Source organism: Aptenodytes forsteri, unplaced genomic scaffold (genome assembly GCF_000699145.1).
Source record: "Aptenodytes forsteri isolate BGI_AS27 unplaced genomic scaffold, ASM69914v1 Scaffold290, whole genome shotgun sequence".
Taxonomy (NCBI): domain Eukaryota; kingdom Metazoa; phylum Chordata; class Aves; order Sphenisciformes; family Spheniscidae; genus Aptenodytes; species Aptenodytes forsteri.
In genome coordinates this window covers 601199-626618 of record NW_008795244.1, presented here as the reverse complement: position 1 = coordinate 626618, position 25420 = coordinate 601199, and the positions used below count along the sequence as shown (strand labels likewise).

Below are 25420 nucleotides of genomic sequence, written 5' to 3'. Positions count from 1 at the left end.
GCCATCCTAACGCCGAATGTCACTGCTTTTATGGACTGAAGTTTGACCCTTAGGTGTATTTTACTATGGTGTGTAGTTTGTACCTATTCTGAACTGTTTCATGGTCTTGCACCTTTAAACATTTCAGCATTTCTCCTCTACTCTGCCAAAGCAGCCACTGTGTTTCTCTGCGGAGCCAACCCTGGTAGAGATTTCCTTTCCTTTCATTTTGTTTTGGAAAGAGTGCAGAAAGCAGGTCAGCTCATCCCAAGAAGTAATCCTCCCGCACGAAGGCGGACAGACCACTGTTGCCTGACTCCCATGGAGTGATGTGCCAGCGGTGGAAACAGTGAGGGTTGTGGCCGAGTCCGTCAGTCCTTCCGCCGGTTGGCGCATAAGCTCTGAGCTAAATCATTTTTCAATTGTCTGACTAAGAGGACGTACGTCCAGGATGGAGAAAACTGAATGGCCATAAAGAGGATTGAAATTCTTCCGTCTTGGCAGAATGTGTCACTTCTCTCCTCGCTCCACTGGACAACATTTCTGTGCAGCAGGAAAATGGCTCTCAAAGGGGCCAGACTCAACGTGCAGATGTTTGCTTTGGAAATCACACATGCCTCCTTCAGACACAACAGGATGTCAATAGAACCATTAACATTCAATTGTAACATACTGTTGAGGCAGCTTAAACAAAAAGGTGATGAAAATTTCCTGCAGCACATGTTCCGGAGCACTTTTAAAGTGAAAAAAAAGTTCTGTATGGTTAGCTGATGGCTTCGACACCACCCAAAACGCTCAAGGGCTATACAGCACCAATGGCTAGAGATCGGTCACTTTGTAACCAGGTCATTGTTTCTTTAAACAAACATCCCAAATCATGGAACAGCTGGCCAGATGGCTGAGCACTGATCTTAAAATATTTTGATGTAAAGAGGTACCATCTAGAGCTTTGAAATACTTGCATACTATTTTCCCATCAGTTCCTTGTTTCACTCCAGAACACACATGCCACCTCCCTTTCTCCTTTGCCACTAGTTGGGATTTCAATGGTAGCCATTTCGTGCAATTCCTGTTCTTTTTACATAGCAAAAATGCCATTTTGAAACCTCTGTGAAGTGCATATGTGAAACAAAAAATTAATCGGAGCTCACATGCAGAGCACATGGGCATTTTCTGGCCAAGCCTGGCCGAAGGATTCATTTCTTGTTAGGCTAACAAATAAGACAGATTTTTCCAACAAAATCACCATGCGGTTGAGTGAATAATTTTGAAACCACTTGGCTTAGCCCTAGAGGACATTTGGAAATAATTATCATCAATTTTGTTACTTATTCAAGCTGAAAAACCTCGATGATGACTTGCTCGAGTCATTTAAAAACAACAACCAAGACACCATTATGTAAAGATTGGAATATGTTTAGGCAAACATAAATTACCGGCTTCATTACAGACTAACTGGCTGAAATTTTACAGCCTGTGCTACACAGGTCAGAACAAAATCTGACCTTGAAACCGTTTAATCTATGAATCAGAACTAGGGATGAGCCAGTTAATCTCAAAAAACAAGACACATCCAGCTCCTTTTAAGGTTTGTATTGACATAAATAAATATTGCTTTGACTTCACCCGGCACACAGCAGCTCCATCAGATCTCTAAGTTAACCGGCCAGATGAGGCACTGCAAAGCTGTTCTGCATGAGGCTGAATAACGGCTGACATCCAGACTTCTCCAGTGTCCTGAAGTGGATCTCAGCTGGGAGAAGCTCCTAACGCTGCAGTTCAATGGGGCTGGCTTTGCTATAAATGTCTAACACGGGGTACAACATCAGTAGGTTTAGGAGGTGCTAATTAAGGAGGCTGGAGGGCGTGAAGGGAGAAGAGACCTGGCAGAAGGGGAGATCAGAATTGCTCTTTTCAAGCCTGGGGAACAAAAGGAAACCAACTCACTCTGGAAACTGGGACGCAAACAGGGCAAGATGAACACACATTTGGAAATGAGGAGACACCACAGGGTACATAAAGGAGTCTCAACAGCCTCGCCAGTCTATATGAGCTTCAGGTACAGCTGGATATCAGGGTCAATCAGAACCAACCCTCTGAACAGCTGTCTGTTTGTCTAATCGTGCTAGAGAAAGCAGATGAATTTTGTGTCCGCTTTAAAAATACAAGCTTAGGCAGTACAAAAATGCAGCTCATGGCCAATTACCTGTGATTTTTCTACTGACGCTGTGTGTTTGTCACACATTGGACTGATTTCCATCCCTCTTTCTCGCTCTTTGTCTCCTTGCTGGAAGAACTCCTCCATGATCCTGTCCGTCCACTGCCGGTACAGCTCCAGAGACTTTGTGGGATTACTCAAGTCCGCACAATGTACCATATTTCGGAGAACCTGCAATTACATTAATCAGAAAACTCATAAAAACAAATGGAAAAAGAGGACGGTTTCAAGCTGTATCTGCTTGCTTAATTCAGAACATTTAACCACAAGACTCTTTGATTATGCAACAGCCTATAAAAATATTAACATCGTAACATCTCCATATAGGAGACTAGCTGCTACAGTCCGCTTCAAAAGTAAAACGTGCTATACGTTTTTCAGACAACTCAATACTTACACGGGGTGCAGTTGTGGCAATGTTAATTACATCATATACGTTTGGTTTTGAATGCGTGCTCTCAGATGGTTAAATGCTCCTACTTTATTAATCCCTTCCACACACACACAAAAATGTGCCTGACTAACTGTGGCTGCAACGATTTAGGCAGCAAGAGTGACCTGTTTTAACATCAGCAGTCTTAAATAAAAATGTAAGGAGAGTTTTCCCATGAGTCTGTTCTTAAGAAGCTGGCCATCAAAGTGGAGAGAAGATCAGGATGTATCTTGTCCTACTAACTACGTAACCCTGTTCCAGTACTGCTTTGTCATTTCTGTAAATCAAGGATTAGATTATATAGGCAACAGATTGTACATCACTAATTTCAGCTCAGTGTAAGAGTTGCTTTAGATATGGAGTTACAAATTAAGTTCTTGCAATCTCACAGTGCTGTAGTAATCTTGCTATACTTTTTTGACAGGAGAAACAAATGGGAGAAAGCAGCAAGAAAATTCAGGAGCCCTCAAAAACCCAGCCTTATAGATTAACTTCAGAAGAATGTACATGTTTGCAGTTCCATGCTACCATAATCCCCTTTACCTAAAAGATATGGGACCACCTCGTACCTTTTTGTGGTGCAGAAGAAAAGAAAATGATTGCTGAATATTTAGGTCAGTAGCTTCTATATACGGTCCATTTAAAAGCCACAGTAAAAACAGGAGAACGGTTTCTTCAATCCCAAACAAAATACACAAAATCCAGGAAATTTGGCAGACGTACCTGTATTCTGTCTGTGTAGTTGTCCAGAAGGAGGACTCCTGAACTGGTCACTTTCTTAGTTTCCACCATAGTCTTCAGATCAGCTAAGAGACTCATATGCTTGGACATATCTGTTGCCAATACCTTTACAGAAGTGAAAACACAATCTCAGTACGGGCAACCATACAAAGAAGCCAGTTTTTTGTTTAAGAAGAGGAGCAGGGTGTGCATAGTTCATACCATGTCGATCACCATCTTCCTGAGCGTCTGACGCTGTTTCTTGGTCAGGTTCTGGAAGATGTCACAGTGCTCCTCTTGAAGCAGTTTGAAGCCCACAGCGAGATGGTGGTTCTCCAAGACAGATTCGTCGTTGTACATGAGGGCTAGTTCAGAATCTAGCAAAGCAACATAAATATGTGACTCCAGCATGTGAAATGTGTGATTTCAAACAGCAAACACTTGTCCTGGGTACTGAAATATTTATCTGTATGCAGTAAATCGGGAAAAGTTTTCTTATTTTGCTTCATGTGTGCCAAGAGCATGCGGTTTTCTAATCTGAGCACATATGAATATAATATAAACAGCCCTTTGCTCAGTTCTAATGAACAAAATAGTACTTGGTTGACTTAGTTACGGGCTTCAGAATCACTGACAACAGAAAGCATGAATCCTGCAAATGCACTTTCCAAAAAAGAACAATACCCATATTTTGGAATCAAGATACATGCTTAGCCTGTTGCAGAACACAATATGAACCACAGTATTTAGCTTTATTGTTGTCAATAGCAATAGCATTATTTATCTTATATTAATGATAAAATTTGCACTCAGGACTGGAAGAATTATTATGCGTTAGCAAGTAGTAATATTCACAAGATTCAAGGGCACTTGCAAATTGCACTACAATAGCTTCCTTTGTTGGGAATTTCATTTTAATTACTGCTTTATTTCAAAACATCTAACTAGTTTACTGCACAATATTTTGAGAATGCAATGCAGTCTAAAAGTCGTAATTTGTGACCTCGCTGTAATGGAAAATGCATTTCCATTAGTTTCCAAGTTTGCAGATGAAATTATTATTGTATTTGAAACAAAACTCACTTGTATTAATAAGAAATTGATTGGAGACACCGGGGTGATCCACATCATGAATTGCAGCTGCAAAAATTGCAGCAAGGATTTCCAAATCAGTGAAGACAGCCTAGGAGGGAAAAAAGGAATTTGTCAGAAAAGTCCTTATGCTTTATCCCTCAACGGTTTGTGAGGCTGATTTTGAGAAACAAATTGTGCTTTTTAAATTAGTTTTCTGAGGACAAGACATTTACTCAGAAGAAAGGTCTACAAGCAGCATGTGCTCTTTAAGATGAAACAGAGATTCCAGGCAAAGCTGCTGCTGAAATTTCTTAATGGTGATGTCCCTGGCAGTAAACTGAGCACTCAGAAGAGCAGGCAGCACACTGCTTTTTGCAAGTCTGAGTGCTACTGGGGATTGACTCAGCTTAAGGTTTTTCTTCTGTGTTCACATAGGTAGTGTGATGTTTTTAAGCCGCCATCCCACATTAAAACACGACGATTGCCCAACACAAAGCACTTAGCTCAAACTAGGTAACTCACATCCAGCGCAGGAGTAGAGAGCAGAACATGTGTGGACTGGGCAACATCAGCAGCATGGAGGCTGTTGTGGTAAGCTACGTCCGAATGGTAGTGGTCTTCTAGTGTCATCATGTACGTTACAAAAGTGTCAGATGAGATCTTGAATGTTTTTAGTAGATCTCGCTCCTGTATAATAAATGGTACAAGCATACATGCATTTATCAAATAAGGATGTCATACTGTAGAAGACGACAAAACAGAAAGCAATTAGAAACTAAAATAGTGTTGTAAAAGAACAGCAAATTTGATCAGAAAATCACGAACCTGAAATATAGCGTACATAATACAGGTGAGTGGCCTGTTGTGGGAATACCTTGCAACATTAAATATGTTGAGACCCCACTTATTCAGATCTTCCAGTTCCTTTTGAAAGGACAAAAAGAGAACGGTTACAATATTTTTCAAGACAATTCTGCATTTATCACTTGCACGACATCTTTTGCATTTTCCAAAAGTTTAAAAAGATGCAAATTCAATCTTCATTATGGTAATTATGTAAGTGCATGAACACACGTACTTAATAAAGTACATGAACACAGAGTAACTGTGAAGGGCTGATGCCAAAGCACTTGTACAATGAGACGACATTTTTCTGTGTGGCAGGGGAATTATTTATGATGTGTGTTTGCAGGTAGCAAGAAGAAATGCCCCGACAGAGACAAAGGCCCCATAGCCAGTTCGCTGGACATAGTGTTGTTATACGTTCCTGTGTTTGATAATTGCTCTCCTCAGCCTTCATCACTTTTTTTTATTATTTTAGGGATATTTTCAAGGAATTTATGAACATAGAATATGCTGTTAGGGCCTGGTACCATTAATTACAGCATTTGTAATGGCCACATCACTTCAGGGCTACTGATTCCAGTTTTACAAGGGAGGGGCAGTCCATCCAGCCAGTCCCTCCCCAGCTTCCAGGTAATACCGATTCTCCCAGAACTGCAAGAATCTGTCATACCTTGGCCAGATGGTCTTCCTTTTCTGTTTTCACACCAAATCGTGAAATGCTGGTGTTATTTAAGCTTGAACTATGCATTAATTTTTTCACTCCACTGATCTGTGTCATGAGCTGCTGTTTTTTCTTTTTCTCTCTGTCTTTCTGGGTGGGAGAAGGAATCTCCACATCATTCTGCTTGTCTGTAACAAATAAAGGTGAAATGAGTCAACATTGTTTGCAATGCAAGCACCCATCACACCCCCCCAAAATCAACCCTTAGCTTTGCTGATTAAGTGGCTCTGCACACCAGTTCAAACCCACGTGTTTCTGCTGGAGACGTCCAATTTTGGGACTGAACTGAACTAAAATCAAACCAAAACAGCCACATAACCTCTGTTTGCCCTCTGCAAGACCGAACCTTCCCACTGAGCATTGCTGGGACATGAAGCGCCAGGCTGCTTTCGTTGTAGCCTTTTTCAAGCCGCATCACTTGGGGACACAGCACGTGCCCAGGAGCTAGTTCTCCATGCCTGAAAGGCACCAGGTTCTGCTTACGGCTAGATCTCAATTAATTTTTATTACCTATTTTCAGGAAAATACAATATATACTCAAACAACACATTTTTCCTCAATAAAGTACGTTTTCACACTCACTCTATTGATACTTACTAGGGCCAAACCTATCTCCGTACCCCCTGCTCTTAAAACACCAACCCAATAACAAATTGGTGTCACTGATTTATTAAAGGTTTGCCCTTTACAAAAACGTATAGAATAACATACAATGCACTGGCCATATTTCTATTGTCATGTTCAGAGATAGTAACAATATTAGTGCACATTAAGTAGGCACCTAGTGGGGCACAAACTGGGCTGTGGAGATGTGTTTAATAAATAAATCTATCCACATATGCTACTTACTGCCTTTACAACTGATTTATTTGCTGCATTAAAATGGTGATACAGTGGCTCACTACTTTCATACTAACCATTTTTTCATGAACTTTTAGAAAAGGCTACTATAATCTCTTTGCACCTTTGCATCTCTGAGGACCTCTGGAGGGACTAGGCATCTAGGCATTAGTTACTGTTGCCTTGGCTTAATTAAAAATCTCTGAAATAGGAACTACCAGTGTGTCTGCAACACTGCAATTAAGAAGGAAGCCATTATTCATAGCAACAGTCAAGCTGACATCAATGGGTGTTTCCCTCGTGTGTTTCTGCTGAACAACAGAAGGACTTTCCTCTATATAATCCTCTTAGCAATGACTAACACTAAGGCAGCGTAAAATGGACATTCTTGAACAGAAATCTCTAATTTGTTAAATCATGTCCCCACAGTGCTGGCAGCAGCAACACCTCTCGCCCCTCAGGAAAGGTCATGGGCTGAAAGTCCATCATGATCTTCCCCATTTACGTGACGTGGCCAACGATAAAACCACCGTTTTTCACCTTTGTCCTTCATACGGATCTAAAGCTGGCGTCCTTGCTCTCACTGACCAAATGGTGACTGCAGGACTGGCCCCTCTGCAGAGGACGTCACTTCTTGGTGCCTTCCTCAGCTCATTTAAGAAAGTCAAGAGACTGAATGAAGTCACGTGATCTGGTTTTAATATCTATAAGTTATCCCCGTCTAACAAACACTGGAGGTAAATAAATGTCCTATCCACATATTTCTTTTCTTTTTTTGTTCAACTTCCTCAGTTGTAGACTCCTGTTACTTTGTGAGTTCATTTAATTTTAAACCAAATTTTAGGGGGAAAAAAGTAATTCATTAAAATGTAACAGCATGACTTCTGAAAAAAGCTTTAAGATCCTCTTAAAAGCTTTACACATTTCTTTTTAACATGAGCAATCAAGTTGCAATCTGGCCCAATCTGGAGAGCCTGTACCACTCGGCATTAATACGGCCCTAAGTGGTTGAGTGGCCCTCATACTGCCACAAAACGGTGAGGACGTCACCATTACAGAATATGTGAGAAGCAGCAAAATAGGAATGAACAAGACCATTGTTCAAGACCTGCAAAGGGAAATGCAGTTACCTGACCCAGCCTGAGTATGGGGAATAATACAGCCCCATTAGCACCAGCAGCGGCTTCAGCTAATTAGCCCCTGCCGAGATACAGACTCCACTGACTTGAGTGTATGTGTGGTTTATTAGTTTTATGTTAGGTCCACAGTATCAAGCCACATTGGGTATTTCTGCTGCAGCACATCCTGCTCCAGAGACATATGCCTACTGGCAAGAGCTGATAAACAACAAACTCCCTGAAAATGCCATGGTGGTCATGTTCCCCAGTGCGCTGTGTACGCTCCAGGCTCTCCAGCTGCAGAAGTGGCCTGCTGGCTGGCAGCTAGGCAGTCTTGCTTCTATTCCCTGTATTAATTCATGTTCTGGATGTCATGATTAAGCTGAGCGATAAGACACGGCCAGTGGATTCCCACAAAGCAGCTACAGACTTACATGGATTATTAATGATGTGATGTGTCCTAAATGCATGCAGTAGTTCCAGTTGCAACTGGCTATTGAAATCACTTTAAAATCCCTTAATGGAAATAATTGTTTGTCATACAGCGAATGTGTTCTGGGCCATCTTAACCGCAGGGCACGAGTCCCGCACGAGCTCTGGCATCCCACATACACAGCATTTGAAGCTGTTGGACTCAGAGATATGTATATGAGGGTCCTGTGCTAAGTTTCATTTTATATGCAAATGGTCACAAATTCTAAGCTGCTTGAAAACACAGAAAATTATATTTTTCATAACAAATATATTTTGTTAACACAGAGGATTAATTCATGTCAGTAGTCCTATGAGTTCCAACAAAACTAATGAAATGCAAAATATTCTCTTTACTCTTTATTCTGACTTCCAGTGCAAAATGAGCAAATACACACAAAGTAATATATAAAATGTCTGGGCTGAACCTACTTGTCTGAACCCCTGTTTCTGAAGGGTGAAGATGCAGCTGTAAGACGGAGTAGTTGCAAAGATGAGAGTATGCAGCTGGGCTTGTGTGACTTTGTCCTTTCCATAAGGTCAACACAAAAATCAAGTATTGCATAATGCAGCTACCAATAACTTAATTCAATGTGAACAGAAAAATCTTTTGATTTGGCGAAGGAATTCTTCTGTGGATAGACTTACTCAAACACTGTATTATTTTCCTCCCCACATCCATTTTGAAAGTGAAAAATCAAAACATTTAAATACTGCTCTGTCCCAAAGGAAAACCAGGCACAAGCATTGACTGGTGGGTGTTAGGCTGCCATTAATCGTTATCTTTGAGTCACCCAAAAGCTTGGGATGCGAAGCCTTACCCAGGAAAGTGTTGGAAATGTACTCGGACACCTGGTTGCCAGAGCGGCTCATCTCGGAGAGGTGTGTCAGCTCCCGGTTCAGCATCCTCTTGAACTGGGAGGAGAAGAGCACATACACAAAGATGGCATTTTTCTGAATGCTCTTCCAAACTAATACAGCTCTAACTGTTTCACAAGCAAGTCCACAAACAAGATGTTAAAAGCAAAATTCTGGAGATATTTGGAACAGTCAGCAACATATGGTTTCATTTAGATACTGTTCAGCATCATCATGACTACATATTTCTTTTCAGTACACTAAACTACAAAATTCATTTCCTCCAAAGATGCATATTAGTTTTTACTGTAACAGAAGATAACGTTGCAGGTAATCTCTCTGAAAGATCAAATTCTTGTATTGGTTTTAAATTCCACATCCTATAACCTTCTTTTGTTCTGAATTTTGTAAGTTTGCTCCATTTTGAATTATGCAAGTAGAAGACAATTGCATATGTTCAGAACAGAACAGAGGAGAAATATGCTATAAATCTGAAGATCTGCTTGGATCATTACAGTAAAATGTAGGATTCAAGCATTTGTTCACCCAGATATACACGCTATGATCCTCCTAATTTTCTAATCACACATTTTCATTGCTGCATCATTTTATCTCACAACAGTGAATTCCCAAAGGGGAAAAAAAAATGCACATACATGTACGCCGCATGCACAGTACACACATATGTTTATCTCTTGCCATACAGTACACATAAATAACCATTTAAAAAGCATGTTTTCCTTATAGAGGTTTTATCCAAGCAATACAGCACAAAAACCGAGTCATTTACAATCCTTCAGGATTTAAACCCACCTTAATATAACCCCAAGATACAGATAACAAATAGTTTGCTTCAGGCATTTTGGAAAACTCCACGCCACCGTCCACAAATCCTCACGGAGAAATCGCCGGTCAGACAGGAGAGCTCCTCGGGCACACGGACATCCCCCTTCCCCAGTCAATAAAAAAAATCAGCGTTCATCAAAGCCAGAGATCCCCCAAAGCCCGGCAGTTGCTAATCCCAGACAAAGCCAAGCTTGGCATAGCATCTTTGCAGAGGGCTGAACATGGGTGTATTTGCTCGCAGGAGAGAATAATGAAATCAGGGATTGCACGAAGAAACGAGAACTAATCCAAATGTATTCAGCTGGATGGCTGGAGGCACTTATGAATTATGAATCGTCCTGGTTGCTTAGTTGGCTGAAGGGGGTCCCCACTCCACATTAGCCTTGCTCAGCTGAACTGTATGACAAAAAAATGATGCTGGTTTCTGAGGGGTTGCCAGCTTTAGTAACACAGCCATCTTTTTATAAGGAAGATTAAAATGGAGGAAGCTCTGTGCATATTTAAATAAGTCAAAAGTAGGCAGTAGCCTCTTCTCCATTTCTGCTTTTTAAAAATCCTCTTCATTACAGAGACTGAGGATTTTCAAAGCAAGTATTCATGTATGGATTTTTAAAAGCACAATTTTTCACATTTTCAGTGTGATCACAATTTTTTTTCCCCTACACGGTAAAGGGCAAAATGTAGCAATGTAGCAAAATGTACTTTTACAAACTGGCAATATTTTTCAGGTAAAAGGTATAAACTAATAATAACCTTAAATCTGTAATGTCAGTCTGCAATCACGATATAAGATTTTAATAAATTCTTTCTTACAAGAATATATTCACAATCAAAATTTCAAGAGTTAATCATTACTTTAATTTTTATTTTAAAGTGAAATGTAATCACTTTATTAGGAAGCTGTAGCTGTCCTTTTAGCATCAAATCAAAAGCAAAGCACATTGTACTGTGTATGCAATACAGATCACAGCAAGGAACCACCACTGATGTGCAGCACTCACACTGCTTTAGGACGTCCTTGGTGATTGCTGGCTGTAATACGCCACATGACAGCGGCCAGGATTCCTAAAATAAAAGTGCAATCTTTGGTCTAAAATTATTTCCTTTCTCCGACTGCCTTGATTAAATGTTATCTCTTGACATGACGTCACGAGGCTTCCTCGTGTGCTGTGGGACATGCAGGGCAGGGGGGACAGCCTGTGCTGCATCGCACCCCCAGCCCCTGCTGCAAGAGCTGACGGGCAGGGAGATGCAGAGCCTGCACGCAGCCCATGCAGAGCCCACACAGAGCCCGCAGCTTCCTGTTTGCCCAGGCTGCCGGACCAGCACTGAGCACCACGAAAACCACGCCTCGCTGGGCAGGGACGGCTCCAGCCGCTGCTCAGCACCATCCAGATGGGACTCCCGCTCACCTTTCGGTGACAAGAACCACATAGAGCAAACGAAGTTGTGAACCCATCTTCTTCTCTCCTTAAATTCATGATTATCAGAGGTGGAAAGCTGATGCCACCTCCCTTTTACCATATGGCTATCTGTGCAGACCAAAGATGGGGTGCTATCTGCTTGTACTCTGCCGCCACCACCACCTCTGCTGTCTTCTCTTGCAGCAACCTGCCTTGCCCTGCCAGTGTGAATGTCACACAGCGAGGCCTCACTTTCCGGGTTACTCAACCAGTTCAAATACTGTCGTATGGGATACGGGCACGAGCGGGATGTGAAGGATGCAGTCTCATGGGATACAGGCAGGAGCGGGATGTGAAGGATGCCGTCTCATGGGATACGGGCAGGAGCGGGATGTGAAGGATGCCGTCTCATGGGATACGGGCAGGAGCGGGATGTGAAGGATGCTGGCTGCCCAGAAGGGCATCCCACAGTGCCAGGGCACAGGCAAGGGCTTCGGCTCATGGGGTCTCCACTAAACTTCATGCCAACCAAGAGGGACAAAAGCCTTTTTGAAACTCCTAAGAGAAACCTTAGTGATGGAGAACGAGTGGCAGCAAGAATGAAAACCAAGTAAGAGAAAGCCCGTGGGAGGAGAGAAGAGCTCTGACCCTATTGTTCCTCACAGTGACGTATTTTCACCGGTCACAAGCACCAGCCACCAACACATGAGCACTCCCACAGACTTACAGCGAAGCACATGCTGAAACATTTCTCTGGATCGAGGCCTTTATCTTTACAAGGAAAACACCATAATCAGATGATCACACAAACAAATTTTAAGCAACGTTGAATCAGTCGGATTTTCTATACAATCGCCCCTTTCAGGCAAATAATCCCAAGTGGTGGACAAACATTTGAAAAAAATGCCTTTACCTCACAACTGGCTTCATAAAGTACAAAGGGCAGCTGCTGCCTTTTCACAGAGGCACAAAGCAATTAAATGGCCTCCACAAGGTCACCCAAGCCATCTGCAGCAGAGATGAGGACAGATAAAAAAACTTGGGATTCTTATATCTGATCTTTAAGCAGAAATCTGTCCCCTTCATCTCCTCCGACAGCCTTAATCTTGCTCACTTTTCCAGACTTTTAATCAGCAACCTTTTATAAATGCAGACAGCAGTATTACAGCTCTGCTGAAAGGACTGTTGGTGCCAAACCCAGCCGAGACACCCACAGTGCTATGAGAATACCCACACGCTTTGCAAAGTTTATTGCAATTTACCATCTGAATGATGCTGGCACTTAAGCAGGATTTACTTAACACGATACCCTTTTAAAAACAACACAGTTCAGCATGGACCGAGGCATGCTGATGGTGCACTCGGTAATCACAATGTCTTCACTGCTCATGGGGGGTATTTAGGATTTTTCCTGAGCTTCCCTTGATGTCAGGATGCTCTAGTGCGACACTGCTTCCTCTGAACTGCTTTGCCATTTGCCTGCGGCACCCGCGGGGAGAAAGCACGTTGCTGCCTCTCTGCACAGATCAATGCCTGATGTCATGTGCAAACCTCTGTAACGATCCCTTCGTTAAATCGATTTGACAGCAAAGGGTAAAACAAACAGATTGCATGCTAGCAATGAGAAAATACCAACTGCTCTGCCATTAAGCAAACAGAAGTGTTGCTGCTTTAAAGAGCTCGTGCATGAGCACAGCATGGCCCTCAGCTCGGCAATTACGATAATGCCTATCAGCAACATGTGGATGTGTGCTGTTATTTTCATAATTAATAATCATCTTGATGCCTTTTACAAAGGAAATAAGCACTGATAACCTCACTGTACAGATGGGAACTGAGGCACACATAAGAATACGCATGCACACAGGTGAGGATGTACACGGGAGGGGATGCCCACCCCGACTCAAGGGGGTTTTCCCTTAAAAAGAAGCAAACTCAGGAAACAGGCTTGGGGCTCTGTTCTCTCTACCCCAAACTCCGATCACAGGACCATGCAATTAACACGTTCAACTGATGAAAAGAGTGCAGATAATGTAAGTAAGATGAAGCCCCAACTGAAATTTTTAATAACCAAATGCACATGGTGGTACAGCTGACCTTCCCAGCAAGTCACAGAGGTCTGAAACCATCTGGAGGGTTGTGTGAGAAAAAGCCATCGCATCATGTGGAGTTTTCCTGTTTTGCATGCTCTGAAGTAACTGCAGAAGTCATCTGAACCAAATTAAGTCTCCCAGAAATTGGATCATTCTTTGATTGCCAGCAGTGACCCTTTTTTGTGTATTCTCTGGTAGAGGGAATCACAGTTTCTTTCCAGTTTTCCACTCGTGCGTGCGTGTGGTAATTTCCTTGATTACCGTCAGGAAAGTTCACTCACAGTTCCCCTCTTGGCTACCCACACTGCACCCTCACTGCTCACGTTTACTCTGCACTGGCAGTTGCACTATTTGCTTTTACTTCTTCAGCTGCAGCATGGGGCTGAGGGCTGGCCGCAGTGCAAGGCTCTACAAGGACACGACCATGGGGACCTCTGCGAGCACATGGGAGGGCAGTGGTGTAGGCACCGAGTGCATGGCAGCTCCTTCAACCACTCGGCAGCTGGTCCTTCACCCCATCCTGACCAAACACTCTGCAGGTGAAGCTTCCTTGCCTTCATTTTTGTACAGAGGAAGAAAATTTGGCCTAATTTATGATAGGATTTGCCAAATTTAGGAGCCCAAGCACGCTGGGGGCACACTGGCTCCAGAGCCACCGCATGCAATATGGGGTGGAGTCCAGGGCAGCATCCAGCCACACGTGGGAAATCTCCCCGGTGCTTCAGTGTGGAAAATCCCACCTTTCTGGCTCTTTACGGAAGAAACGACTCTTTTCCTTTCCTAGGAAGGTTAGGGAGAGCCACGCAGAGGCACACACAGTTCTTGGCCTTTCCAGCCCCACATCGGCTCCGGCGATAGTCCTGTTGTTATTCCTGTTCCTATTCCCCTTTGGAGTATGGCATCAGAGGTGTTCCTGGTGCTTTACAGGGAGAATAAAGACAGGAGGATGTATCTGCGGCTGATGTAAATCCTTTGAAGTCGATTTATACCAGCTGGGGTTCCCTGAGGCCAAGAGTCCTTATGCAAAGAGCCTGCTTAAAAAAGTTTTAGTCATTTGCAGGAGCTGAGGGCAATTTCAAGATAAAAGAGCTGCTAAGATGCTGCGGGGCTCCAGCGCGAGTACCTAGGGAGAGTGGGTCCCACCCCGCACTTTGATGGAGGAATCTCAGTGCAGATCTCCAGTGTGTAAAAATGTTTATAAACTGTTTGCGGCGACCCACCCTTCTGACGCAAACATTACATCCCTCGCTCTTCCACCGCTCCTAGAAATCCTTAGAACAAAAGGATTTGTGGCATGAGGGTTACGTTTGCCTTTGATTTCCACGCAAAGGCAGCTGGGCTGCATCCTTCTCAGCTTAATTGCGCAGGTAAATCACTTCAGTTTCAGAGGCGCAATTAAACGTTGGTGTAACTCCATTCGTTTCAACAGCTCTTCTCCTGGGAATAATTGGATGCCCAGCACCAGGAGCTAGGAAGAGCTGACATTTACCTGCCCGTGTGACAGAGCGGGAACGAGAGTCCAGACAGAAATTATTTACACGCAGGAGGGAAATTACTCATGCGTGTATACGGCAACCACGTCAAACAGCAAATGTGTAATGCTTTTGTCCGGACCTCTGGTTGCTCGAAGGAAATGCATGTGACATTCATGCGCTACTGCAGATTTTTTAAAAAATGAGATTAATCTCATTGCCTGTGTTTGAGAAGCTAGAAGAAATATTTGTAAATACCTAGCTCTCCCTTCCTGACATGGATACCTTGTTCCTGTGTTGCACAGAGACAACTAACCCTTAGGCAGACAAAACTCCAGGAGTTAGGATTTTGCCTGAGCACAGGCAGAGTGAGGCTCACATGCTGTGATCCTGGGTGCCCTGGGACAGTGGTCAGTACCAAACCTGGACACCCCCTGCTCACTCCCGAGATGGGCAGGGAAGCAGATCTCTGGCACATGAGCACCTTGTAACTCTCTGAAGGTAATTTTTCATTACTCTGTTTTTTCCCCAAAGTACATTTGGAAAACCTGCTGATTTTGCAGGGCTGGGGAATTTCATTTGTTGTTTTCTTAAAAAGCTTGCAAATCAAAAGAGTTAAAATTCTTTTATTTATAGGAGCAGTAACCCGATCCTTTATCTGTGCTTTCCTGATGTTGCATCACTTACAGAAAGGACTGTCGAACAAATTTGCAGCTGTCCTTGTTACTGCATAATTTCTATCGATTTTCCTTTTTAAGCACTCACATGAAGGATGATGGGAAGGTGCATTTAAATGTTTAAAGAAAAAATGAGCCCATGAGTACTAAAGGAGAAAGTTTTCAGACATATTTCAGTGCCTAGAGAAAAGTGGAATGGTTGCAGACAAATATCAGTCATTAAAAAAATAAAATGCTTTTGCAACTCTTTCTCGTTCTTGTTTCCTAAAACAATATAGTTTTTAATGCACTAGAAACTATTTTTAATGAGATACAAAGTACTATTTGGTTTTTGGGTTTTTTTCATTTTCCCTTCAGCTTATTTTTTAAACCAAAAAGTAAACACATGGTTATGAAATCTCCAATCTCACATCAAAGGAGAGTTGATTTATATATATGTTCAAAGGAAGACTTGAAAAGGAGTAACGTCATGACCAACTTGTTGGCCTTATGTTATTAGAATAATTTAAAAATCCACAATGTAAATGTTGATAAATAAATAGCATGTTGCCATAAATCAGCATGTGGCTGCTCATGAAAGCAATAACATATATCTGATGTAGACAGAACAATATTCAGATTTTACCTGTAAAGTTTAGCATTTCTGAAAGCAGCAGAACCTCCCTTGGGTGGGACGTATTTACGCAACACGGGGCTTAAAAAGTGATGAAGTGGAACCTGAAGCAGGAGTGTTAGCACCGGTACATTTCCAGCTCATTTCCAGATAAATGAGACTTGAAATATGCAAATTGCATTAAAATGCCAGAAAGGAAAAACTCCCTTTAGGATCCTGCCCAAGGAAAGCACTGTGAATTAGCACTGCCTAGAAACGATACTGAATTTCCTTATTTAAAAGCAGGCTCGGGGCATGTTACTCACTTGCTGAGAACTGGTAAGGCAGAAGAAAAACCCCCTCCACCTGATGCTGGGGAATTGGTAAGGTCATGGAGAAACCACCCCGTTTACTTTCCTGAAAATGAATGTGTCATGTGTTTATAAGGTGTGCCTGCCTGAGTTTTTGTTGGCACATGAAGAAAATGTCTGCCATACCCTGCAGGGCCAAATCTGCTTACCACCTCCTCAATCAGGGCAGTCCTACAGCATCTATTGCTGATGAATTCAAGTCTCGGTGTATCCAATACCGTTGTGTTTGTTACCCAACAGCCCTTGGTTTAGATTTACATTTGTTTGGATTGACATAAAATACCAGGACTGAGAGAGTTTAATATTTCATGCTGTGTGGTGTGACAAAGCACATATTATGTGTGTCCTCGGGCGGAAAAACCGCAGCAGCAGGGTATGGCCCAGTCTGCAGCTTGAACTGAAGCTTTGGGTTCCTTTGGAAGAGACTCAGGTCAGTTTCTGCTTCATCCAAAATGCTCTTCCTATACTTAAGAATAGGTCTCTTCTAGCCAATTAATACATGCAACTACATCTGGAGTCTACATGTCAGTTTATTATATTTTGTATTAATTATTTCCTCACCAGCAAGCAGCAAAAAAATGCCTGGCACCAAAACCCTTCACCTGTTAAAACTGCACACCGCAAGAGCTCTCGATCAGACAGAATCTCAGCAGCAGTCCCCCAGGAATTGCTCTCTCTCCATCACTGAAAGGTGCATTTTATAACATAAAACAAATTGCACTGTAAGGAGGAAGGACTACACAAACGGCAAGCTACAGGCAAGGGGTAACTCTAGCACCACCTTTCCCAGAGCAGCTGTGTGCAGCGCAGTGAGCATTCATACCAGTTTTTCATCCCAGTGATGCTTTTATTCTTCACTCGAACAAGAGGCAAGTCAATCAAACCAGAAACAAGCAAAACCACTCGTTCTGCAAAGTCATTTTTATAGAATTTTACCAGGTGGAAAAATGTTTGTCATGTTAACAGCAAAAGGAAAATCAGGAAGAAGAGACGATGAGTACCAGCCCCAGCTGAAGGCCAGGAAGCAACAGCAAAATTAAAACCTACAGCAGCTTGTTTGTTGACATGAAGTTGATTAAAGAAAGACGTGATGCAGCTGACAACATCTGTGGCCTCGAGAGCAGATAGTGCTCCAGAAGGCTTGCAGATCTCAGTCCAAAATCTTCTGTCAGTCACACCCATGCAAACCACACTGATGAAGCCTTGACTGCCAAAGGAAGCCAAACGACTACGTAAAGAGAGCCCACAAACCAGAGAGCCTCCCCAGCCGCTCGTCCCTGCCAGGGCAGGCAGGGAGCAGGCAGAGGCATCCCTACTCCTGCGGTGTTTGGGGGTGAACCATAAGGAGATGCTGGACATTGGGATGAAATGTGCCTGGATTATATTCCATCTTCAGAGAAGGCTTGCAGATCTCAGTCCAAAATCTTCTGTCAGTCACACCCATGCAAACCACACTGATGAAGCCTTGACTGCCAAAGGAAGCCAAACGACTACGTAAAGAGAGCCCACAAACCAGAGAGCCTCCCCAGCCGCTCGTCCCTGCCAGGGCAGGCAGGGAGCAGGCAGAGGCATCCCTACTCCTGCGGTGTTTGGGGGTGAACCATAAGGAGATGCTGGACATTGGGATGAAATGTGCCTGGATTATATTCTCCATCTTCAGCAAAAAAAAAAAAACAACTGAGAGGGAAGCGCATTTGTCATTTAACAAGAGAGCAATGCAATTAAACATGGGATTTTGTTAATCGTATGAAGCAGCAATTTAAATTTAATTTAAATTCCAGTCAGGCTCTGCAGTCATCATTTAGGCAAATCCAGCTGGGGTTTTACCTGAGTAGGAGAACAGGCTTTAGAAAATTCAAATAACTTTGTGCCCTGAGATGACTTTTCCAAGATGCTCATAATGAGAAAAATTCTGGCAACTTTTAATCGACAGAAGTCTGTTTGCTTCAGAAAACACAGGATAAAGAGTAAGTCCAGTGGAAGAAGTCAGTGAGCTCTACAATACCCCCAAAAAATGTGGCAGTTGGTCCTGCCAAAATGAAAATGAGCCTAATGCAAGCACCAAAACCATACGGATTACACTAATTAATGTAAATATACTTAAATGAAAAATCCTTCTCACATAGAGATAGGCAAATGATTTGCAGAGTAATTTTTATGTAGCATTTGCCCAGCTGTGCTAAACCAGCAGCAAGGTGAGGCACTTCTCATTTGTTTGCTTTAAACATGGAGCAAAGGTTTTAATCAGAGGAATCTCGTCCTCTAAGAGATCTGACGGATGAGCCTTCAAACCAATACATCTCCACAACACGTTCTGGCTTTGATAACACAACATCTTTCAATCAAGTTTCACTTAGTGCAAATATTTTCATCACCAGCTGCCCCACCGAAAGCAGTTGGTCTGCAACTGGGTAAAAAATGAGTTCAGAGTCAGGCTGTGGAAACTCGCCCTGTCCACAAAATCAGGGTCAGGATTAGGACTGCTCAAAGGATTAAATCCTACTTTGAAATCCTTCACAGCTCACCCTCATCCTAAGTGATGCTTCTCCTCTGAGATTTCATGCGTCTCCAGTATCCCCACTTCACTTCCAGAGAAGTCTCTGCTCTGAACAGTTAGTCACTCTCTAGTCCTGCCCTCAAATCATGATTCATTTTGAACCTGCCTTTGAGCTATTATTTATTTAAGCCCCACCCTAATGTGTTATAACGTAAAAGTCTGAGAATGCAGAACTTTAAAACCCATCACATCCCAGTACAAGCAGAAATGTTTAAAGGACATGCTAGAAGGTCCTGGGCACCATTGTGTCTCGGCAGCTCCCCAGAAAGGCTCCTGGGAAGATGGACTTAAACCAAAATTCAAACCCCAAAGTCTTCATCTCTGCTGTGGCTATCTAGACGTGCACCAGCTGCATGTATGGTGTGTGGCCGTGGGATCTCCCTCGTATGGGCTTTTCCCACCTGTTTACCACAACAGTCCCAGAAGACGAGAAAGCATCCGCCACTCTAAGTCACTTTGCTCTAGGAGGGTATCTTGAACGGTGGCACTGGCTCCCAATACTCTACCGACACTTTTCACAGACAAAGGTGCAGCTTTGCAATATTTCACTTTTTTAATATTTGAATCAGTTTAACTAAGATATCTGGAAACTGACATCCCAGAGAGCTTGCAAGATTGTTAAATAAGCCCACATATGGCCCCACTATTCTGCCCCACTCTTATGACATATTTGATATAATTAGAACGATTTATTTTAGAGGCCAAAGAGCAAGGGAGGAAGAATAGGATGGATACAGGGACAGCTACCCTAAAAGTCAATTTATGATAGTGATGAGAACTGATACACAGGAGTTGACTCAGACCCAGCTGCCCAAGTTTTGAACATCCATGAGGAGCTTTGAGGGGTTTCACAGTCTGGGGCAGAGCCACTGTCCAGAGCCGGCTCCTCTTCACCCAGCAGGCTTCACTGGAACCTCATGTTCACCACTCCCAAGGGTCTCCGTTAAAAAACCTGGCTCCCGCATCACACGTAACTTTGCCTTAAGAAATACAGTGCCCTGTCCTCTAGAACAAGGACATCCTCAACACAGATGAAAAGCCATCAGATAAAACAAAGATGGAGTGAATATTCCCAGCCTCAGATATAAACAGCTCCTACCACAGTTCTCATCACGTATAATGATCGTCTAGTGTCCTGCTCTGCAGACAGCAGCCGTACGTCTAAGAAATGGACGCATAGCACGCAAGGTGCACGTTAGGGCTCTGCATGGACCAGCTCTGCAGGGACCACCGTGGAGCAATGCCAGAGGCGGCTCCAACCAGCCCGCTGCACTCCTTAAGAGTTCTCCCAGGTGCTCGGTCACGGAGCCCTGTTTCCGTAACACGAGTCCCCGGGCGAGGGGAATACCGGCGTGCGGCTGGGGAACCGCGTGCAGAGCTCAGTGATTCATCCCGGCTTGTAAAAACAGGAGACGTGGAAGTCTCTTTGTTTCACTTGCTGCTGCACAAGCGAACAAGCCTCTCTTTGTGTGGCGCTCGGATATTTTAAAGCATATTAAACAAAGGAAGTTACAGCAAAAGCAAGCGAAAGACTAAACAGCTCGGCACCACTTAAGGGAAACATCACGTACGAAGAGGACAAGATTCGGGGCTGATGGACTGGCAGAAGACAGGCAAGCGAGCGTGGAGGCTGTGCAGCCCAGCACATATGCTGCTGGCACTTGGCCCTGCGCCGCGTTCGACCTCCACCACAACCTCAGGAGTTTACATTAGTGTCCAGATGTTTATTTAGCCACTGTCTCCTGAAAGCTAGGTGCAGCCTTGCTCCTCTTTTCTGACCAAAATGCCCTTTGAAATACAAGCAAAATGAAATCAGTTATGTTTATCTTAGCGCTTCTGGCTCACAAGCGACCAAGATAGCCGTGCGGAGCCCTGCTGTGCTGCTGCCCTGAGCTGCTGGCTGAAAACGGCCTTGGGTGGCAAGATTACTCGAATTATTACTCGAATACTGTGTTCAGTTTTGGGCCCCTCACTACAAGAAGGACATTGAGGTGCTGGAGCGTGTCCAGAGAAGGGCAACGAGGCTGGTGAGGGGTCTGGAGAACAAGTCTTATGAGGAGCGGCTGAGGGAACTGGGACTGTTTAGCCTGGAGAAAAGGAGGCTGAGGGGAGACCTCATCGCTCTCTACAACTACCTGAAAGGAGGTTGTAGCGAGGTGGGTGTTGGTCTTTTCTCCGAAGTAACAAGTGATAGGATGAGAGGAAATGGCCTCAAGTTGCGGCAGGGGAGGTTTAGATTGGATGTAAGGAAAAATTTCTTTACTGAAAGAGTGGTGAAACATTGGAACAGGCTGCCCAGGGAAGTGGTGGAGTCCCCATCCCTGGAGGTATTTAAAAGATGTGTAGATGAGGCGCTTAGGGACATGGTTTAGTGGGCATGGTGGTGTTGGGTTGACGGTTGGACTCGATGATCTTAGAGGTCTTTTCCAACCTCAATGATTCTATGATTCTATGATTCTATGATTTGAGTCACGTTATTCAGCACTCAGTAGTAATGGAGACGTCTTTAAGAGTTGAAATAAGAGAGTTTAAGGATATTGTCTGCAGTGTTTGTAGCTGCATGGGCAGTGCTGGCAGAGAAGGGTCCCCCAGGGAAGTCTGGGGACAGAAGCGGGTTTCGATAGTTGCAAGAGCACAAGGCAGGCACCCTGATGACAACACCTCTGTCTACTCAAAATTAGAATATCCCCACAGACCACAAATTACGTTATCTGTCCGTTTACTTACTCAGTGGACTGCAAAAAGCTCTAAATAAGACTGGTTTAATTTAAGGAGATGGAAAGGTGCTGCTTAGGTCCATTCAGATATATCCATTTTACGCATGATCTGGGCTGTATCCTGCAGGGACAGGCAGGTAGCTCTTGAGAAATAATACATTTTCTCCATCCCTCATTTCTATGATATTACGGCCCCATAAAAACTTGGAGCTGGCAAGACCAGCATTTCAGCTGGGAAGAACACTTGCTCCTTTTTATGATTTGGGGGATGCACCGAATATGTCCTCCCCCAGATCCCAAATGCTATATTAGGTAATAGAGCTGAGAGGGTCCTGCACTTCCATCTGCAGGACAAGCGAGGCTGCGGACAGCTGCCTAATGCCAAATGCAACATTACAGGGTGGCCACCAAGAGAGAAAATACCCCCTCTTTATCAGCAGGCCCATGACTCACAAATCCTTCTGAGACACAGCAGTTGCCTGAGCTGGAAGCTGGACAGGGTGATAAATGCAGGAAAAAAAGAATATATATGTTACAATAATGTAAATATGTGCGGCCTGCTTCTGCAGGCAGCACTGACTGCCTACAGAGCTTTACAGGTAATTTTGTTTCATTGCAAAGCTGCAGTGCCATACTTTGCTCACAGCAGAAGATTAGTGTAATGTTAGGAAAATAAATTCCCTTCATGTCGGTTGCATTCCCTGCAACCAGGTAGTTTTCCAGGTATTTTTTTCTCCAATTTAGAAAGTTAAGGCACCAATGCATGGTCAGTTGTTCTTTAGCAGAAGCTTGCAGCTGGAGCAGCAAGGGACTCGGGCCAGTTTGCAGATCAGGCACTGCTCTGGTAATGCGTCAGGACTCATGGATGCTGATGACAACACACCCGGGGAACAGAGTTCCCCTCTTTGCCAGTTTTATGCCCAATCCCCGCTCGTAGGACTGTAGGGTCCCACCGTGCAAGCGGCAGTGCTCCCTTGGCTCACAGTGATGTCAGTGCAATCAGGCTCGTTAGCTCACAGTAAGATTAGCTGCTCATTTCCTCACTTCTCCTGTAATTAACTCACATCTTAAAAAAGTATATGCACATGTTTTAACTGATGTTTTCCTAAAACCATCAGCTTATAGCCAGGAAGCCATCCTGCATGGCGTTTCCCCCCAGCGATTCCTTTTTGGTGCAGGACTTCTGAGAATCGCCCTGCGAACACGTCTGCCGAGATCCTCTCTCTCTGCCTGCTGTTGTTGCAACTCTGGATTTTCTAAACTACGTCTGTCAGGAAGGAGACAGGAAATTCGAGTCACACTTGCAACAGCTGTGCCATGCCTACTATCAGTCTCAAATGACGTAGTTTGGCTTGGGTGGCGCGGGGCCAGGAACTCGGCGAGAGCGGAGGTCAGGAAGATAGGTCACTGTTTATACTGCTCATGCACTTGGGAGCATGCTGAGTCTATTTGCTTTCTTCCTATCTATACTGTTTCTCTTTCCGTTTTTCTTTAATAATGTAGAGCCCAAGCATCCTGTTTTCAAAACATCTGACTGTTTTGCTATTTACCGGTGACAAATTTAAATGCCTTTGACCGAAGCAGGCAGTTGTGTGGGATACTTGGCAAAGTGAAAAACCTGACCAATTGAGGACCGTTGCAGCCTCCTCCTGAAGATGCACGTTTCCAACCCAACGGCTTCTCACACTGCAAGATCACTCTGCAGATTGTACGTCTGCCACCAAAACTCGAAAACCACAAACCCCCAAACTAATTTATGTCAATATTTACCGCTGATGAGGAAAGGACAGCGAGGTGTGAGGCCATTTTATGCTTTTCTTTCACAGATGAAAATGATACTGGAAGTTGCCCAAAAAGTGCAGACATTTCAGAAACTGGTTATGAAAGAACAAAGTTTCGGGAACCTTTTGCTTGACCCAGCTGTGAGCCATTTGCACACAGAGGGATCACAACTTTTAATTACTACAATAAGCAATTTAGTTAGTCTTTCACCTTCACGAGTCCAGATTTGGCACTCAGCGGAAAAAAAAAAAATCTCAAAATGAAGGGCATCAGCGTCCACGTTGGAGGTGCAGCCTTCTCTGCAGCCTAAACCTTTCTAAACTTTCACCCTGGCATCCCTCAACACAAACTCAAAAAAAATAATATTCCTTTCTTGAAAGCTTGGTCTATAAAACTTTTATTGCTTCCTTTGTCCCTGCATGTCGTGGTAATCACTAAGAGAGGAGGAAGCTGAAATAACACGGGATTTCTTTGCTCAACTTTTCCCATAAAATCAGTTTATGATTCAGCATTTCTGATTTCATTAATCTCTAATTAGGGAAAAAAAATAATAACATCGGGTTCGTGCAGTACAACTCAGAACTGGGTTTAACCACGGCAGCTGGTCAAAGGCACGGATGCAGCAGGCACAGCCCTCATCCCGACGACCGAGCAAGCTCAGTCTGGGACTGTATGACCTGCTCCATCGGACAACGCACGGCTGTAAACACTGCATGAAAGCCTGGGTGCAGAAACTGCGCTTGAAAAAACAAGGCACGGGGATGGGGAGCAGCCAGCCTGTCCCGGAGGTGTGAAGGCTCCGCTGGCAGCCAAGCGCTGCCCCGGGCAGCGGCTGGGATCAGCGCGGGGAGGTGGCTCCGGCCTCGGGGGAGGGAGCGCCTACCATCCAGCAGCAGCCACCCCGGCAAATTAAGGTCTGACTTGGGGAGATGCTGAAGCGAAAATCGTCTGATGCTTTGGCTCGGCAGGACGGAGCTGGGGACCCCGGCTCCAGCACCGGGCGGGGGGGGGGGGGGGCCAGGAACATCAACTTCCAAAAGTTGCACAAAGGCGTTCAGACCTCGCATTTCGCTTTCTTTCCTCTCTGCTGCTTCTTAGCATACTCCCGGGACTCCCCGCTCTCCCTCCTGCTTCTCTGTCTGTTAGCACAGCGTACTTTTCTTACTTTAATTTAGCACCTTAGTCCTCGCAGAAAAACGCAAAATTCCCCTTTCGCTCACGGCGCATTAAAAACTGAAAAAAAAAAGGTCTCGGGAGGCAGGCGAGCAGCTCCTCTCGACGCTCATTCCCATGAACAGTCTTTGACTTCGCACCCTCATCATGCGCTGGCAAGCGGTGCCGAGCCAGCCCACCACATTAAAAACAAAATTAAACGCTTACCGAAAAACAAAACAGCAATAAACTAACGTACCACAATGTTTAGAGTTTGCCATTATTACGGACAGACAACAATGAAGATAATTGACTTTTGAAGTGATAATTTGTTAAATGCGGGCGTTTTCACAGTGTTTCTGGTAATATCGGTTCCGAAGGGACCGGCGCTAATTGAAACCTCTTCTCAGAAATGAGCCCGGCGGTAAGGATCACTCTCCCCGCGCCGTCCCGCCGTGCCACCGCCAGTTTTTTCTGGCC

General features: G+C 44.0%; 1 protein-coding gene across 1 annotated transcript in view; it reads right to left on the bottom strand.

Moving 5' to 3' along the window:
• Positions 1-25420, bottom strand: part of PDE4B (phosphodiesterase 4B) — a 201178-nt gene that overhangs the window by 2678 nt on the left and 173080 nt on the right. Inside the window, exons 7-14 of the mRNA XM_009278745.1 lie at positions 9242-9406; positions 5941-6119; positions 5250-5348; positions 4947-5111; positions 4434-4533; positions 3573-3727; positions 3354-3476; positions 2186-2368 (exon numbers count right to left, since the gene is read on the bottom strand). Of these exons, the coding sequence (XP_009277020.1) occupies positions 2186-2368; positions 3354-3476; positions 3573-3727; positions 4434-4533; positions 4947-5111; positions 5250-5348; positions 5941-6119; positions 9242-9406 (1169 nt within the window). The remainder of the gene's footprint in view (positions 1-2185; positions 2369-3353; positions 3477-3572; positions 3728-4433; positions 4534-4946; positions 5112-5249; positions 5349-5940; positions 6120-9241; positions 9407-25420) is intronic.